Here is an 18,626-nt window from a genome sequence, read left to right on the forward strand (position 1 = left end):
CAATGACTGTAGTAGAGTCTGAGGAGAACAGACAGCAGACAGTGACCAAACTCATGGGCATTTCCCACTGCCACTTTAGGAAACAGACTATTGGGCTAGACAGACCACTCAGGAGGACAATTCTTTCACTTTTAAAAAAAACCCAAAACACTGAAGAAAACAAGAAACCAACTCCCCCTAAAAAAAGATTCCAAGATTAACCTTGAAGGTATTCTAACTCCTGGAAACATATATTACTTCTGCTTTGTCCACTGGTGAAGTGGAATGTAGTGAAAAATAATGAAGGATACTACTTTGACTTTTATACTGAGTTGTATCAGACTCAGAGTAAACGATGACATAAAACACAACTCTTGAAAATGCTATTAGGGCCCTATTGACTGTTGCCATAAATAATGATGTGATAAATGGTTAGCACAGAGGGTGCACTTCTATTCCGGAAGTCTTCTCATAATCTAAACACACTGTAAGAAACACCTACGGTAATAAGCTACCAGCCTGCTTGTATCAAAATATAAAATGCAAGTTTGATTGGCCTTCTGTAGGTGCACAGCATATTGTGATTTATTAGGTTTGGATCTGAGGATTAAAGAACAGCAAATCTTCAACTTAGCAGGTTAACTGACTGATCACTCCATTCCTTTTGTTCCACAGTGGCTGTTTTAGCAAGCATCTGTTCTTGTCTCTAAGTGCTCATTAAAACACTTCCCTGAAAGCTCACTAGACCACACACTACATGATTTTCATTACACCTGTTCTCCTTCCTTGCCAGTTAAAAACCAAACCAAAACCAGACCCCAAGGAGCAAAGACAAAAGCCAAACAAATCTTTCCTTGGTCTACCGAGCCTACAAGTATTATTGCATTAGTGATATTTCTCAGGGTGGGTTTTACGACTGTAGTGCAGCAGCAGAGACATTCCTGAGCTAAGTTTAAACTAGGTAACTCAAGCATCAGTATGAATAAAGGTTACATGGAGCTCAGTTCAAGCTAGCTAGGCCTCCCTCTCAACAAACAGACATATCTACAACATCTGGACCCTGGAAGATGAACAAACACCAGTGCCTCCAGCTTACAGTATGAAGGCTGTCCTTGCAAAATCCTCCATCTTGATAGCAGATGCATAGCTCCCTAAGTTAGGGAGAAGGCAGGAAAGAAAACAAGTCTCTTAGAGAGTAACAAAAGAGATGGAGAAGACACCATACAGAAAAGCCTGCAATTGGCATTTTCCCCCTCCCCAGTACCCCCTCAAAAAAATTATTTTTTATAAGACTCTGCAGAGACAGAGCTTTAGGTGGAATTCAGTAAGCTGAGTCTCACCAGAAAGCAGAAAAGCTGCTTTTAAGACCAAAAGAATGGAATCTAGTGTATAAAGGATCTCTTTGCTTCCCTGTAGCTGAAACACGTTTGTTGCAAAAATTCTATATTGTACCAAAGCTTTAAGGAAAATAGAAACTTTCAACCAAAATATATCAGGGAAATTCCTTACTATTTACCTAATCATTTAACTGCAGACCAATGCACTATGATGAAGTTCAAAACACTGACAGGTGAAGATCTCCTACTTGAACATGGTTCAGCCTACAAAGCACTCAAACATGACTGAAAAGTATCCTCAATAGCGAACATTTAAGATAATTCTCAGTGTAGCAAGTGCCTAGATAAATGTAGTAAAAACTACTTTTACAAGGATTATACAACATTGAGTGGTTTAAAAAAGGGATGTATTTTTTTTTCAAAAATATCAAACCAGAAATATACCTGCTCCATTGATGTTTCATGAAGTTCATTGAGGTTCAGTGTGTAAATACCTTCTTCTGCACCAAATATCAAGTACTGATCTGCAAACACAAACAAAATTTCAGGGAGGTGTATGTGCAGCTCTTTACCAAAATAAGACTTAAAACAATTACACACATTGAAACAAACCAAACTATAATAGTTATGGTATTTGAAAACATGGAAAATTAATCCTGCTAAGGAAGCTTCAATTTCTGGATGGGGCTGTTTTAAGACATTAGGGAAGATCAGTCTTTTTTCTTTATGACTAACAACTGAAATTAAAAAAAGCTATTCAACCAAAAGCAAGAACTCATGTGGATAATTTCCACATATCCTACTTAGACATTTCCATATATTATGTGAAATATTCATTGTCTTCTTTTGGAGTACTTCTACAGCAGTATCGACTAGAACATTTTCTCAGTACTTTGTGGGTGCCTCATTTGAACATAATCCAAACCCTGGATTGCATTAGGCATGCAAACAAGACAGACATCTCATACTGAGATGATGTCAACTGCAAAAGATTGACTTCCATAATTTAAATTTCTAAAAAAACCTAAGTGTTTTCTTGCTGACTAGCTCAGTAGCATGTCTGTGGAGCTTATAAGCAAAAGGTGTAATTGCAGACAAAGTAAGTACAATATTACCAATTATCTCTTTCATCAGGCAAGATAATAAAGCACTAGAATGTATGTAAAAATAAACAGTGGCAGAATCCTGTAGGACCAGAAAAATCTAGGGAAAAAAACCCCAAAAAGTGAACAATAAGGAAATAAATCTCAACTAGGACCTCTAAAAGTCAGATTTTTAAAAAATCAATTAGGATTGGCATCCTTTGGACTAAAATGTTAAGAAGAGCCTTTAACTTTGATATTTAATTTATTCTTTTTAATCACAGCAAAGATCTGCACCAAATATATCTTCATTAAAAGAACACCATAACTTCAGACAGCATAATTAAAGAACAACTCCTGTTTATATGAATATATGTCTATTTTAGAAGAAATAGTCTTGCTCATCTAGACACTCTTGAAATCCAAGGAGAGGACAAAAAGGGTAAAATACTCATCATATAGTACCTCTTGTATCTGGATTTATCCATGAAGTTGCACAATGAATTTTTAATGGACAGCCATTGAAAACCTTTGAAAAGCAAGCACCCATCTGTAGAAGTGAAAACAGTTAAATATTGAAAAATTAAAATGTTACATTTCCAGTAGGGTTATTTTTACTTCAAGTAGTAACGAAAGGTTAAGAGTTGCCATGTGGGAAATAACCTCATCCAGAAAACAAGTTGATGAAGTTAGTTTAAAATCAGATGAATTCCCTGTGTGGTGCAGAGCATGACTACACAAATACACTGTCCAGCACACGTGGAGGAGAGTGGTGAAGGCAGAAACAAATGGTCAAGAAACGGAAAGACTGGTTCTTCTGATCACAGTGCTGGTTAAAAGCACAGTGACAAGTCTACACAGATGTTACAATAAAATTCTAGTTTGTTTTATTCCTCGAGGGTGCACATGGGTATCTGCAACACTTACTTCCAGCCCTAAGGCATCTATGAATCGTATCTTCAGAAGGTTTGAACCCTAGAGCTGCATAGCATAAACTTGGAGCTATGTGCAGTTCCTGGGAGAGATCAGCTACTGAGATCACTATGTACCTAAGTACTAGTGTGACATTAGCCATATAACTATCACTCACTTTTTTAAAAAAGCAAGTAAACAAAAAACCTTCAAAATTCACCCCAACAGCACAAAATTAAGGGTGATTTCTAAAATACCATACAGTGGTTTAGCATTTCTAAATGATATTGGATTTTATAATTAAAAAAAAAAATACTACAAACATTCAAAAAATGTACTCTGTCAGTTTAGTAAGAAAACACATCCTGCTTCCAACATGCATTGATATGACTCAGCAATACTCACGTGTACTTTAGGTGTGGGAGGAAGGCCATTACTAATTGGTTTCTAGAAAATAAAATTTAAAAGTATGTTTACACACACATGCACACTAAGCATGAACATGCATATTTTCTCCCCACATGACAGCATAACAAAAATAGAAGTAAAAAAATTTTTCAGAATGCTGTCAAAAGTACTGGATAAATAATTAAGCATAATTACATTAAGAGAAAATAAAAAGCCAGTACTTACATCTACATAAGAAACAGATACAAAATGCTCCCTGCAGATTTTTAAGACAATAGAGTTGTGTTGTATATTTCTACACTACACTGGGCATCTCCTGAAAAATTCCACTGTGCCCAATGCCATAGGTACTAGACCTGAAAACCTTGGCTGAGCTTTGGCTACAGTCCCATTTGTAAGCATGAGGTGAGACTAAAGACCTCCCTTCCAACAGACAGTTCCATAATTCTGTATGAGTTTGTCGACCACGTGTCTCTAATAACTACACACCACAAACTACCAGCATTATTTTCTTTCATTAAAATCTTTACCATGATTCCCTAATATCTCCTCAATGAATGTTTGCATAACCTTATGCAGCATTTTCACATTATGACGGTGCCTGTAAGAATACCATATCCAGTACTGTGGAGTTAAACAATATTGCTCAATTGTTCAATATTACAGCGTTAAATTTTACCAATCAGTACTATATGCATTTTCCTGTATCAGTATCAATTTCTCCCAGCAAAAACATGCTTCTTAAGAAATGTATTTTATAGGTAACATGGTAAACTTCAAACACACAATTTCAAATGACGAGTTCAAAGCTGTTCAGGTAATCCTACATTCCAAAGTACCGCCAGTATTACTGGCATTTTCTTAAAACAAAACAAAGACCTAGACAAGGTTTCTGGTCTACTTCCTCTTCCTTTCTCACAAAAAAAGTGACATTTCCAGCCTCACCCTTAGAAGAAGCCCCCAAAGAGGACAGTTTCATGTTACATTTAACCTATTCTAACTACAGATGTCCCACTCTCTCATCTCACATTCCCACTCTTGCTTTTGCATCATGGAGTGACCACTCTGGAAGCCATTTTCTGACTTGATGGAAATCCTCACTTGAAAAATGAGCAAGGTGTGCGGGAAGGGGACCCTTTCCTCAGCTCACAGCTGGTTCAGGTTACCCATGGTGTAAGGCTGCATTCTCCCCATGAGCACAACTCCATATGAGTACATGTAGTTCAAGTCTGATGCTAAACCCAAGGCACTAAACCCTGAAACCTGGAGCTGCAGAGGCCAGCAGGCAAACGGCTTGCCTATCTAGACTTCAATCTACATTTTCATCATCTTCTTCCTCCTAAATACTAAAAAGCCTGTATGCCTACACCTAGGATGAGGACTCATTCGGGAACAACTCTAATTCAGCTCCATTCCCAGGGCCAGCCAAATACCCCAGTAAGCTGTCAGGAGGCAGCACATTCCAATCCCCCACTTCCTTGTTTAAGTCATTGCTCAGTACAATGCATCACATCTCTCTCACAGGGTCTCGCTCTCATTACATTTCTGAGGTCTGCAAAGGAGCAAGTAAATTGTATATATCCATGATAATGTTAGTTTCTAAGGAAATTTAAACACCAACTCAAACTTCAGCTTAAGACTGTATCACAACTAGACAATCTAAGAAACTGTGCTTTGATTCCAAGTAAAACAAGATGCCATCCAGCATAATTTTAATACTAAAGAGTATGACTGCTCCTTTTCCTTGCACATGTAAAACAGTCAGTCAAGAAAACTTTAAAAGAACACCTTAAATACCTACCAGTATTTCCTTCTTTTCTTTCCTTAAAAAATTAGTGTCTCTAGCTTCATTCTGTGGCGATTCCTCTCTTTCACCATTTAATTGTACAGAAGTGACTCCATTACCTAGAAAGATTAATTTTTAAAAATGTGTTTTTCTACCTTCACCTCAGAGAGTAATCTAACCTAGAAACAATTTTAAAAGGCCAACATTTCCATTTAAGTCAGAACGGGTACTATATACAATACAGTACACAATACTCTAATTTATTTCAGAAGCATGCATGTTTTTCTATGTGCACATATAACCATCTATTGAGCCACATTCAACCTCAGTCCATGACTTTTGGTAATTAATATAACAACTCCAATGGGGCATAGAAAGGGATGCAGTCACAGTTATGAGGAAAAATGTATTGAACATACCCAAAGAAAAACTTGCCAATAGCTAACACTTCAATTACTGATTCCTTACAAACAGCCCTGAAGCATTTCTTAGCACTAGATGTTTAAGCATTAGAGTCAAATCTTTAATACATCAACTGCAGTACTGAGTATGAAGCAAGGAAACCTGGCAAGGTATCAATTAAGAGTCAGACATTAAGCTTGCTTAAGAGAAGCCAGTCCAAGACAATTCTCAAAGCATCAGACTAACAAAAGCACAAAATGAACAGCCTGAGCAGACAGTAAACAAACACAGTTACCTCCTATACTACCCAACCCAGTTCATTACATACAAAAGCAAACTCTGAAGGCAGAATTCTGTTCTTGACATGTCAAATGACAACGGCTGACGTACTGAACCTGAAACCTACATACATACTTTTTTTAACAATCCTGATACTCCACATTATAAGCCTGTTGCTTAGGAAAGCAATCGTGTCACTGATGGCATCAGCAGGAATCGTGTCAGTGACTTTGGCAGAAGGTACGTTTGACCCTCTTAAGAGGTAAAGCATGCTTTCTTCATGCATTTTGGCTTTCATGCACTTTCTGTTACTTGCCCACCATAGAAAAATTACCTTGGTATGTTTTAATGTGTGCACAGGGTGAGAATGCAGAAATAAAATCACATTAGATTATTTAAGAAATACTTGTATACTTCTTTGGGTCACTCTTATTACCTAGAGGATTAGATTTCTGTGGAGGTAGTCGAGGAGGGGGTGGTCTGGGTGGAACGTGCGATGCAGATTTTGCTGGACTCTCTGATGTTGGGCATCTCTTGATTGTCCCTTGATTTTCATTTTCAGAAGAATAAGTTTCTTGGGGGATAAAGATGGATTTAGGCTGAAAGAGACATATTAATAATAAAAACACAATGATAAAAGATTCAAAGCATCCATGCTACTTCTCAATGAGTAAAAAATCCCATATTCAATATTTGGATCCTGAAACTTTCACAAGTAAAGAGTTATCAATATAGTAATCTAAATATTCTGCATTTATTTGTTTATTTAAAGTGTCCTTTTCTTCTGGGCAATAAAATCCCCCTCACTTACCTTTGGTGGTAAAGGAGGTGGCACTTTAGGTTTCATAGTAGCACTATAAAGAGAAGAAACAAAACAGATTGCTACCCTCCTTGAACCTTGTCTTGCAGTCTGCAAGATGATACAGGGTTTTATAAATGCCATACAAATAAGCCCCATTAACTTGACAACAGCATCATTATATCCAAATAACTGCATCACAAATACTTCCAAACATTTTGTTATACCACAGATACTATATGAAAACAAGTGTCAAAGATCCCCCCTAGAGAGCACAGAGTGTCATGAACTGATTTGTTGAAAATGCACATACTTGTGCAGAACAAAGTAGGGAGATACACAGCAGGCCTGATATTTACTCTGTTGAGAGGAAAAGGATTTAGGGTATCAGTGAGCTTTTCTAAAGGGCCACCTGTAGGTATGCACGGCAAAGGGAACTTACAAGAAAACTGATGAATACCACCCCTTGGAAAATTTACTACTGATGACTTAAACAGCCCCAAAGTAAAATTCATCTGCAGTGGTCAGCTACCCAACTGTCTGGGTTCTTAGGTTTTGTTTTTTCCATCAGTTTCTTTTTTCACAGAAGTCTTGGGAAAGACAACTTTTTAACGCAAGAACAATTCAACAGGTCGGTTCAACAGTACAGGATATCAGCAGAAAACAAGAGGTTGAAGCATGAGTAGCATTCTTCCTCTCCCGGTTCTGTAGCTTAAAAAATATGTTGCATTAAAAAAAAAATAATCAACTACATCCCTAAACTTTGTACGTTTTTAAAAGCTCTTATACTGCCCTGTTTCCTAATATTTTTTGAACTGAAAATTATTTCCATTAAATAAATTAGGAATACAGCTGTGAAAACTTGACATTCTTGCACAATATTTTCCTTATTTTTAAATAATGTTTCAAAGTTTTGGAAAAATATCCAAGTAGTAAGATATCTGTTTGTATGTTTACAGGTCAACAACTTGTCTGCTTTGCTTCATTCTCTTCAGGAGTTTCTGTCCTGGCATCTTATCTGTTGCTTATATTTCAGAGAAGCTTGGAAGGGGACTTCTGACTTCAGCTGCTATGGTGGTAGAAATTATCTCCACCATGGGACCAAGTTTAAGTCCTCAGTCATGTGTGTCCAAGCTCCATTTATATTTTCTTTCATATTCTTCCTGCATTTCAGGCAGCCATTATAATGTTACTGGGCAGCCAAGCAAACAGAAAAGCCAACAGTTTGGCATAAACGTGACAGATGTTTGCATAAAGGACCACGTGTCCTTGTTTCAACAACAGGGTTTAGGTGCAGTTTGTCACTGCTGATCATGCAGGGCAGTGCCCCAATAATTTCTGCTTTCCCAGTTTCCATAACCAGGAAATTCAAGCATCAGCAGCATTGCTGCGCATGACAGAAAAAGAAATATCAAAACAAACAAAATTATTAAATGAAGAGAGATAACTTTATATTGTTCTGTGAAACATGTGGATTCCCTGTTGATGCAAATCACCCAGTTTCATGCAGTGGAATCTGTCTGGACTGGAAGGTGTACAATGACCTCATCGTTTTTGTTCTGGATCTGAAGGGAGAAGTGACTGATGTCACATGTGGTCTTCAAGAGCAAGTCCATCTCACAGAATACAAATCAAACAAAAGCCTTGAATCTTCAGTGGGTTCCAGAGAAAGCTGTGATCAAGCTGATGAACCAACAATTGCAGCAGAGCTTTGGGCTCAAGCAGATACCAAGAGACAGGCACAGATGCAGAATCTGTCTGATTCAAGGTTGAGGCATTCAAGCTTTTACTCCTGTGCTTACACATTGTCAGGCCCTCTCTGTAGGGCAAGAGTATCTGGGAAGAAATACGTGAAGAAAAAAAACCACCAGAACTATTTTGGAAGACTACTGGTGATTACCCTTAGGTCAGATGAATTGGAACCTCTCCAGAAGCTATCAGGTTCTTTCTTGCTTAACATAAAAAAAATAAATCCACAGAAACATGATAGAGACATAAACACCTAAAGTCAATGCTGTTTGAAAGTTCTGATGGAGCTCATGTAAGAAACAAAGGTTCTGAAGGACTGGACAAGGAAATCAGTGCTAGCACTTCAAGACAGCAGGGATCAAGAAGTTCCAAGCCCTGGAACATTACTGAGGTTGATGCAAACCAAGCAAGAAGTTGGGGGAAAAAAGAAACGCTAAACAAAAATGAACAGATACAAAGCTGTGCACAAAAAAGCATCCAGAGATTAGTATGGATGGAGTAACCAAGCTGAGCTGGCTCACAGCAGCACAGCTCTCCAGAGCATCTTCACTGGAAGCCATCAGAGCAAAGCTGGCAGCACGGAGCTACAGGGGACCGTTACAGCCCGCACTGGAGGAAGCCTGAGTTGCCATTAGCCAGGTCTATCCAGCTATGAGCAAAGCAGGTTCTCAACTTCACCCAAGTGCTGGGGAGCAAATCATAAATAGCATCATCAACTTCTTCCTCTCAAAGACAAGACACAAGAGCTTCCTATTATTAATGAACTGTGTAATACCATGCCTTTAAACAACTGCTTAATGATGAAATATGAAGAATTTCTTCAGGAACGAGGACAGGAATAAAGCCTACTAAAAACCAACTAATTTTTTTTCTATAAATATTCCTTGTGTCAAACAACAAATATATTGTGTTTTGAAAAACTGATTATTAAACAATGCAAATTTAATGTACTCATCACTGGACATCAGACACTATGAGTACCTTTACCCATCTTGAAGGGGGCTGTCCCACATGCTCAGTATGTGATAACAACCACTGCTTTTGTTATAAAAGAACAGCAGCAAAATAACTCAAGGCGAAAAAAAGAGAGAGTGTAGTCTGGTTCTCTGTAAGAGATAGATGCTCGCAATAGATAACACATGCTTTAAAGGTTTCTGGTATGAAGCAACAGCTTTCAAAATTATCCATTAACAGAAAGAAAACAAAAATTCTGTCTCAATGCCACCTTTCTTTTTGGTCTTTAGATCAGATTTATTTAGGAATGTAAATCTACACACACTGGTTGTGCTTTTTAAATTGTTTCAGCTCTCATCTATAAATCAAATAGAGCCCGAGAATACTTATACCAGTGGAATTTAATATGAGCATAATTAATTTAACACATGCCTTTGCAGTCCCATAACCTTGCTCTCTCTGTGGTAAGGGAGTCAGTTCTATTCCAAAAATCAAGCAGCTATACAAGCATCCTCCTAGCTGGGAACACGGACAGAACAAACTCAAACTAGAGGAGACTTATGTATACATTTTACGTACTTTTCATGAGCCTTACACAGTTATTGGTTCTAAACAAGGCACCAGGACTTGGGTCGAATTACTGGCTCAATGTAATGATGCCAAGATTTTGTTCAATAATAGATGGTAAAAGGACAACTGTATCAAGCAAGGAACAAGACTCCCCACTCCCCCCATTCACAGTAAGTTTATCAGCAGAATAAGAAAACTTCTGGTGATGTAATTTAGGAACAACATTAAATGCCTAGCTTTAAAAATGCTATAAAGAATCCTGAGTTATTATAAAACATGATTCAACTTATTTTTTTTCAAATGCTCATCTATTCAAGCATCTAATTCTATTTATCTATTTATTTTTACAAGAAGGACTTACTGTTTAGAATCATCATCTGCATCATCATCATCTTCTAAATGTGCCACATGTCCCCTAAGAAAATGAATAAAGTACTACAGTTGCATGAATTGTATTAAAATTACCTTGACTGCTGTGAGAATTTCTGAGCTCAAAGGCTACTACCTCTTTTACAGAATTTTACTGTCTTTTTTTAATTATTATTAGTCTTTAGAGCATAGCTGCAATCCAGACAACTAAGCCTCCCTCATAACCTCTCAGCAAGTACAGGGACAAACAAGAATTAGTTGTGACAGACAGAAAAAAATCAATGCACAAATTACTTTTGAAACACACAAGAGAGGAAAACAAAAAAAAAAGAATAGAATTACCGCTGATGCAGTTCTTCTTCAACTGATTTTAAGAGACTCCTTCAGCATTAAATAAGAATAAGAACATAGTTTAATTGTGGTACACAAATGCAATTATCAGAAGCCAGAACAAAAGCTCTTATGATTCTATCAATAAATAATCCAAAGCAGCATGTTATTTCAGCTGGCTTTCAGAACATACATCAAGCATCCATATCAAGCATCCATATACAAATGAACATAGCTGCAATTTTTCTTTCATTTATTTTTACACAATGTCCTTTCACATGTGTCTATTTAGGTATTGCTATTAAGTGCAGTGGTCTTTTTTTCCTTGTACTGTAAACCACTTTCCTTATACTGTAAAACTTAGCTTGATCCAATTGAAAACAAATCCACACTCTCCCAGAAAATTGTAATCTTAAAAAAAAAATAAAAAATGAAGCTCCCAAGGATTAAACTACTATTGGAATAAACTCATTCTTCCCTGGTTAATTTTTGTAACATTCTGAACTTCATTTTTGTGCTTTTGAAAAGACAGACAGGGAAAAATCACAGGCAAAACACAGGAATAAGAAACAACAGGATTTTGGAAGATATCAGTGTTCATATTTTTCCCAATTAAAGAGTGTGCAAAAATATCATGTTCTATGCTTACATTTTCTTCATTTTTAACATGATTTAATTTGAAAATCAGAGCTAGGCATCTTAATTCTGACATGCATAAATGTAATTAAGAAATTGGGTGGAAAGGAAAAATTACACTGAAAATTATTTCATATGATTAATATATCACGATTATTAAATGTACGAACATAAAGTTGAAGGGCTTGCTAAGAAAGGTAAGTTTTCTTTTTTAAAGTATTTATAACTGCATATTCCTAGTGCCCCACAAGATGAAGAAGGGAATAAAGCAATGTCTAAGAAGAGCACTGGTAGTTTCCAGGTGGGGTAAAATTGTGGTCTGTGGGACCTATCATCAGAACATTTTGTAAACAAGCAGACTAAGATAACAGCTCTTAAAAAGGAATCTTACACCACCACAGAGACAATACAGCCTCAAATACTGAAAAATGCTGCAAATCTATATCATTGGAGTTACTACTATTGTAGAAATAAATAGTGATTTTGGAATTGTAATCGATAGAAAGAAGCTTGACTTATTTTACTACATTTCAGCTAATGTGTTAAACATACATTTGTGATTTTTATATTAAAATAGTCTTGAATTAATTAAAGACAGAAAATGCTGTTGCTTACTCACTTATTTGCACCCAAGAAGTAGCCACACTGAGGACCATGACCATATTCTAGCTGTAGATCCTAAAAATATAAGAGAACGAATCTTTAAGATGAACAGGTGAGCATCAAACACACATCCTGAGTCATGCTGCTGTTATCCCCTCTGCCACACCTGAGGTACCAAACGAGCTTATTTCTCTGGCTTTCTTGACCCCTATCACCACTCTCAGGCCCACTGCACTCAAAAATCTCCTCTCCACCAGTTTGCTGCACCTCTAACTCCTTTTAAAACTCTGAACTTAGCCTCTTCCTTGCACACACAGATCCTTTGCTCAGATAAAGTCAGCTGCAGAAAAGGAAATAAAAGAACAACAAAAATAATACAAAAAAATTGAAAAAAAAAAAAAAAAGCAGCACTAAGGACTTTGCAATCTACCAGACCCTGTAGAGAACCCTGCTACCCCCCACTGGCACGTTGTAGTAGTCATTTCAGATGGGGAGTAGTTCTGGCAGGGAGCCTAAAATCCCTTTAGCACACAGGGACATTAAAAAAATAAACAGAGAGGACAATAAATGTTCTTATAGCTCTGGTTATAACAATACGTGTACACTTTTAGAACACCTTTTGTATTGAAAAGAAAAATAGAGTATTAATGAAGTCAAACACTCCAGCAATCATGGAGTATAAGATACAAAAAAAAAAGATGTGGCAATAGGCTTCCAACACTGTTATTAAATAAACGCTATAATGGCATACAAATTTAATTCATTAATGTAATACAGAGACTCCGCTGAAACACGATCAAACCTGCACCTGCCAGGAGGATACTGCTATAATTACAGGGTATTTTTCTCTTCAGATGGATCACAATAGGAAAAACCTGAGCATAAATTTGCTCCCAAGATATTGAGTGTATTCACCAGGAGAAACAAATTACTGATCACCTAAATTAGTGATAAATAGAGCTACACTGTTCCTTCCCAGAAAACATTTCAAAGATCTCCCAGCATCTTCTGTTGAACTGCAACTCATATCAAAATATGCCATCCCTCATCAAGATGCCCAGATATTCAAGCTTTAAGAGCAATAAATTCAGATTAGATGGGGCTGATCTCTCAAAAGAGCATTTTTAAAAATTAGAGTAAAAGTCTCACATTAGATTTTCCAGTGTTCTCAGCTGATGAAGCAGAAACCACCACAGTCCTCAGTTCCAGGCTGAAGGGCAACCACTTTAATACAAAGCTATGGACATTGTTTTCTGCTTGGCAAGGAGTTTCAGCTTGTTTACTACGCTCTCTATTCTGCTCTGCAAAGCTAAGTAGTAGTTTCCACATTGGTGTGCCTACCATAGCTGTCAGTAGCATTTGATTGCTGCAGTAACTTTACGTATTTTCCCCAAACAAGTGAGATATTGTGGGAAAAACACTATGTAAATGATGATTACTTGATGTAAAAGAACGTATAGATCAGAAGGTTGAATAAAAATTGCAAAGACAAGCCTGATGCTGGCATTTCCTGAACCATGGAGAGACTGACTTTTCAATCTCTGTATCAATTTTATTACACTTCTTTGTTCTAGAATTAAATGATCCCACAAACCCACCAAACTCTATCCACTTCTACGGATCTGACTCAGAAGGGCCACCCAACATTCTCTCTAGACATCTGCCAGGGGATCTAGGATGACAGGCCTCACAAGTGGCCATGCCAAAGGGGAGGAAGGTGTCAGGCTCCAGTCATGGCTATCTTTGATCCCTTCTGCTATCTGTATCTTCTTTCTCCACAGTCTGATCATCCTCCTATGCCTCGATTTTGATTCCTCCTGCTCCTTGCTCCAATCAAGTTCAGCAAGTCTCCTTTCCTCAAGAAAGGCCATCCTAGGCCCTCCACAGTTTCAGTCTCTTCATCACGCCCAGCATCTGTCTCCTTATACCCAGGTAATTCCCTTTTGCTGCTCTTCACCACCAGCTGATGGACTACAATCCACCACAAAGAAACAAATTTAACTTTCTTTCCTTTGAGTATTTATAATATTCCTTTGCAATCTCAAAATCTTCCCTCTGTAAGCACAGGTATTTTGAGGATTCAGGCTCTAGAGCAGAAAATAACAAGACTGAAAACATAAGATGTCACCAGACTCACAAGCAACTATGTTAAACAGGTTGTGTGAGCCTATGTGAGAGGATGCCAGAACAAAGACTGGGAAGCTGTTAAGAAAAATAACCCCAGATCAGTATAATGAAATCTGAGATTTTCACTTTGAAGAGACAAGCCTTCAATGTTGCAAAATCACATTATTCAAAACTGAGAAACAAAGATGTTATGCTGGACAAAGCCAAAATGTCTGTCCACTTTAATTTACACACTGTGCAATGTATGGCTATGAATACACTGTACAGCAATGACAGGAAAATTAATAAAAGAAAATAAATAAACCCACCTAAAACATAAGGAGCCCTCCTTTGCCACCAGACTTCTTAAGCGTAACTGGAATTTTCTTTATCAAAAATGACATCTGCCAGAATTACTTATGTTTAAATGCTTTTAAAGGGCAAAAGCTTTGTTTTGATTCAGTTTACTGTTGTGTAAGATTTATTTGACTATGATTTTAATTAGATATGTAGAATTTTCCAAAGCCCTTTAAACGTTGCTGGCTTTCACTCCAACTGTGGGGTGAAGTACACTATTGCTAGGGAAATTTCTTCTTTTGCACTCTCGACAGATAAATACTGAGAGTTTTTGAAAAGTTAAATACATTTTTCTTCTACCTTCTATTTCAAATATAACCATAAGTTACAATTTTATAAACTTTCTAGCTACATATTTGATATGAAAACATTGATAAATGCTGCATGTATCCTGCAAAGCCTCCAGTGAGCTGTTACACTTAATCACCCAATATAACTGGAGCTTTTTAAAGCCACACATAAAGATATGAAATCTTATCAGTTGTGGATTCCCACTGGGAAGAACAGATTAGCATTAATTCCTAAATGATGCAAAGTTACCCAACAACTTTATCAATCTACTTTAATATTTTCATTTAACAAACATACCATGCTGATTAGTTAATTAAAATTCTTTTTAGATCAGATGACATTGACACAGAATAAATCTGGGTGACTAAACAGATATATTCCAATAGGATCTTGAGATATACAGCTGGCAGGAATGAGAAGAGGTCAACAATCTGGGTACTAAATCAAAGATGCAACTCTAGATTATTCTGCACTCAGCCTCAGGTTACCAACAACTCATTCCCGAAACATTTCAGATCACAGAATATTCTGAGCTGGAAGGCACCCACACGGATCACTGAGTCCAACTCTTACGTGAATGGCCCCTATGGGGATCAAACCCAAAGCCTTTGTGTTATTAGCACCATGCTCTAACCAGCTGAGCTAATCTCAGGGTCTCATCTGTGTACAAGACAAGTGTGCTATTTGCTGGCAGTAATTGCTTTGGAAAAAAAGGTAATACAGGGAATAATTACCAGTTCTTCTCAACAGCTTAAGTAACACTAAAGGAAGCTGTCATGAAGAAAGACAAATCAGATAAATTACATGTGCAAAGTAATCAATGACTAAAAACAGTACACAGATTTCCTCAGAGCAAAGATAAAGCAAAGGGCATTCTATGAAACAAATTCCCCAGGAGTGCTCAAATCTGCAAAACCTTCTGCAGCCTAAATTTAAAAAACCTGCTTTATTTTCTGCAGAATTTCACAGTAAGTTCATTGTTACTGCACCATTAACAGTTATGTTCCTACTTTGTTCTGTAGACCTGAGCTGTACTGGGAATCTATTTTTAGGTGTTCGGCCCTTCGAAAACAAAACTGAATGTATACAGCGATCCAGCAATTCACAGTTACTTCCTACATTTGCTATTCTTGAAATCTAGTGAGAAACAAGACCATTTAAAGTGACAAAATTAAGACACTAAATCTACAAAATGCTGGGGAAGTAACTCTGAATTTCAAAGAATACAAATCACCTTCGGACTACTAACATGTCAAATGAGAAAGTACATACACATCCCTTTCTCAGTAAAATGATTAAGCAATTCCTATCACATTGCTTCATCAAAGAGGAAGTTAATTTTTAAAAGAGCCTAGCATTACCTAATGCATATGCTATATTTTTAATGCCTTTATTTCAATAAAAAGTGCATTCTTGAATATCTTTGGATATCTTAACACATCAAAACCAGCAAGTTGTATGTATATTTTTTAAACACACTAAATATAATTCTTTCCTGGTTACTGACTGAGGTTTTACTGTGCATTACTGCTACACAACCACTATTTCCCTCTTCCCTCATATTTCAGAGTCTATGCATTGTGTCTATGAATGTCCCCTTGGCACAAACAACACTATTTCATACCCATGTAATGGACCATCACTATCTTAACTCGCTATGGTAACTCCTTCATGCGACAGGCACTTGCACACAGCCTTTTTAAGCTGCCTCCCAGCAATAAAATTGAGCATCTCATTTTCTCAATTACTTTTGCCAAGGCAGAAAATACCCAAAACATACAGGGACAGAAAAGAAAGAGCAAAAACCACCAGTACTTTTCTCCCCATTTCCACTTATTTTCTTCTGATCCTAAGGACCACGTGCTGTTTCATTACCTAAAGCCAAACAAAATATGAAGAGACTCTCCGAAATTCTGCTGGCATGTTTTTACAGCCACCTTAGCTAACTAGGATAGGAGTTTTCATGGCTTGTAGTAAAGAAAAAGCAAATGTATGCATGTGTAAGGAAAAAAATTACTTAAATTGAAGAAAAATGCTCCTGGGCAAAGTTCTCTATTACCTATGTCAATCTCTTTAATTCAGTCTTTTCCTACCAATATTTCACTTTTTCTGCCACAAATAATTAAAAAATAGAGAATAGCTATGCTGAAACACTGCATTCCTAAAAGTGTGACCAAAAACTATCACAAGTTACTAAACCTAGAGTATATTTAAAAGCCAAAAGAAAACAAAAAACAACCACAACCTAGTTATTTAAATAGGACCAAATGTATTAATGCATCCAGCAAGTACAACAATGCAGACTGCATGGGAGCTGCAAACCTCTCACTGAATTCATTCCTAAAGAAGTCCAGAATGAATGTTAAGTTTGTAACAACTGAATAACAACTGTAGGTTTGTTCAACTCCTCTGCCACTTTCTAAAACAGTGGAATTCAGCTGTGTGTTTTGGTAGTAGAATTTTCACTGTGTGTTGTATACTCCAGGCTAAATTAAACATTTAATTTTTCCTATAATAGAAAGAAAAAAATAAGTCACTGTTACAAATCAGTTAATATGATGATGCAGACTAGGGCCAGGTGCTGAGGTAGTTGGCCAATGGTATTATGAAACCACTCTCTAAAATAAACAAGAGTGGGCTGCTCATTAGAAGAACTTCAACAAGCTAGAGGAGTACACAACAAAACATCCTGGGGTTTAATACAGACAACTGAAAAGTCCTGGAACTAGGACAGATCCACCACAGATACAAGAAGAGGCTGAGGACAAGCTGGCTAGGGGCAGTAAGGGCAACTCGGGACTGAAAAGCGTTCGGTAGTCCCAGTAGCCAAGGAGGGAACCACACATCAGCAGCACACATTTGTGGTACATGTGGCCAACCACAGCAAAGCCAAAGGGCCCAAAGTAATCTCTGAATCTAGCTTGGAAGCTGCCTCTATTTTAAGCAGGAGCAAGCTAGAGATCACCAGGGGTTCCTTCCCACCTCATCTTTTTTGGGGGATTCTCTGACGGTTTTTCTAACTTAACAAGATCTGCAGCTCAGTCTACTCATATGAACTGGAATTATTTTTCAGCTCACTACGAATGGGAAGAAAAAGGCTTTGCCACAGTATTTCATTGCAGACCAGGATAACCTAAATGAAAATATTTGCATTTGATCAATGTGACCTTCTCTTTTGTTTCTCAGAAATGGGGCTTCTGGGACCAGAGGCCAAATTCTCATATAGATTCCCCTTGACAGCCTCCAACAATGGTAAGTACAGCATGTCACCTCCAAGCAGCAGAGGCAATTACACAGCAACAGATCTGCAGAAACTGGGTTTAACAGCCCTTACTCCCAGCTTCTCTCTACCCCATGCACCTCCCTCCAGCACACTGACACAGCCGTTTGCAATGCCACACAGGGAATCCAATGGGCAACTGATCTGGTGGAAAAAAAAATAACCGGAAAGAAATTGCACATTTTTGCTCAGGATGGCATATACTTGGACAACTTCTGAAAATCTGCTTAATTATAGCAAAAACGTTTCAAATCACAGAAATCCGGTCCTACTATGCCAACTCACGTAGATTCCTGAGACTGCCACTGTGGTGACTGCTGCAGTACAAGATGAACAGCCATACATTTAGTTAGCCATTGGATTTCTGGTACTTTTCCCAGGATCAATAGCATAAAAA

At 37.4% G+C, this 18,626-nt stretch overlaps 1 protein-coding gene across 6 annotated transcripts in view; it reads right to left on the reverse strand.

Moving 5' to 3' along the window:
* Nucleotides 1–18,626, reverse strand: part of MAP4K3 (mitogen-activated protein kinase kinase kinase kinase 3) — a 74,993-nt gene that overhangs the window by 18,636 nt on the left and 37,731 nt on the right. For 4 of the 6 annotated variants that reach the window (XM_027697054.1, XM_027697051.1, XM_027697050.1 and 1 more), the window contains 9 exons: nucleotides 12,212–12,270; nucleotides 10,969–11,007; nucleotides 10,619–10,672; nucleotides 6,997–7,039; nucleotides 6,622–6,784; nucleotides 5,520–5,623; nucleotides 3,716–3,757; nucleotides 2,864–2,948; nucleotides 1,761–1,840 (listed from right to left, as the gene is read on the reverse strand). In XM_027697054.1, coding sequence (XP_027552855.1) covers nucleotides 1,761–1,840; nucleotides 2,864–2,948; nucleotides 3,716–3,757; nucleotides 5,520–5,623; nucleotides 6,622–6,784; nucleotides 6,997–7,039; nucleotides 10,619–10,672; nucleotides 10,969–11,007; nucleotides 12,212–12,270 — 669 coding nt within the window. The remainder of the gene's footprint in view (nucleotides 1–1,760; nucleotides 1,841–2,863; nucleotides 2,949–3,715; nucleotides 3,758–5,519; nucleotides 5,624–6,621; nucleotides 6,785–6,996; nucleotides 7,040–10,618; nucleotides 10,673–10,968; nucleotides 11,008–12,211; nucleotides 12,271–18,626) is intronic. The other 2 variants (XM_027697055.1, XM_027697053.1) reach the window with 1 other exon arrangement.

The sequence above is a fragment of the Neopelma chrysocephalum genome, unplaced genomic scaffold, assembly GCF_003984885.1.
Source record: "Neopelma chrysocephalum unplaced genomic scaffold, ASM398488v2 Primary Assembly neopelma1_117, whole genome shotgun sequence".
Classification (NCBI taxonomy): domain Eukaryota; kingdom Metazoa; phylum Chordata; class Aves; order Passeriformes; family Pipridae; genus Neopelma; species Neopelma chrysocephalum.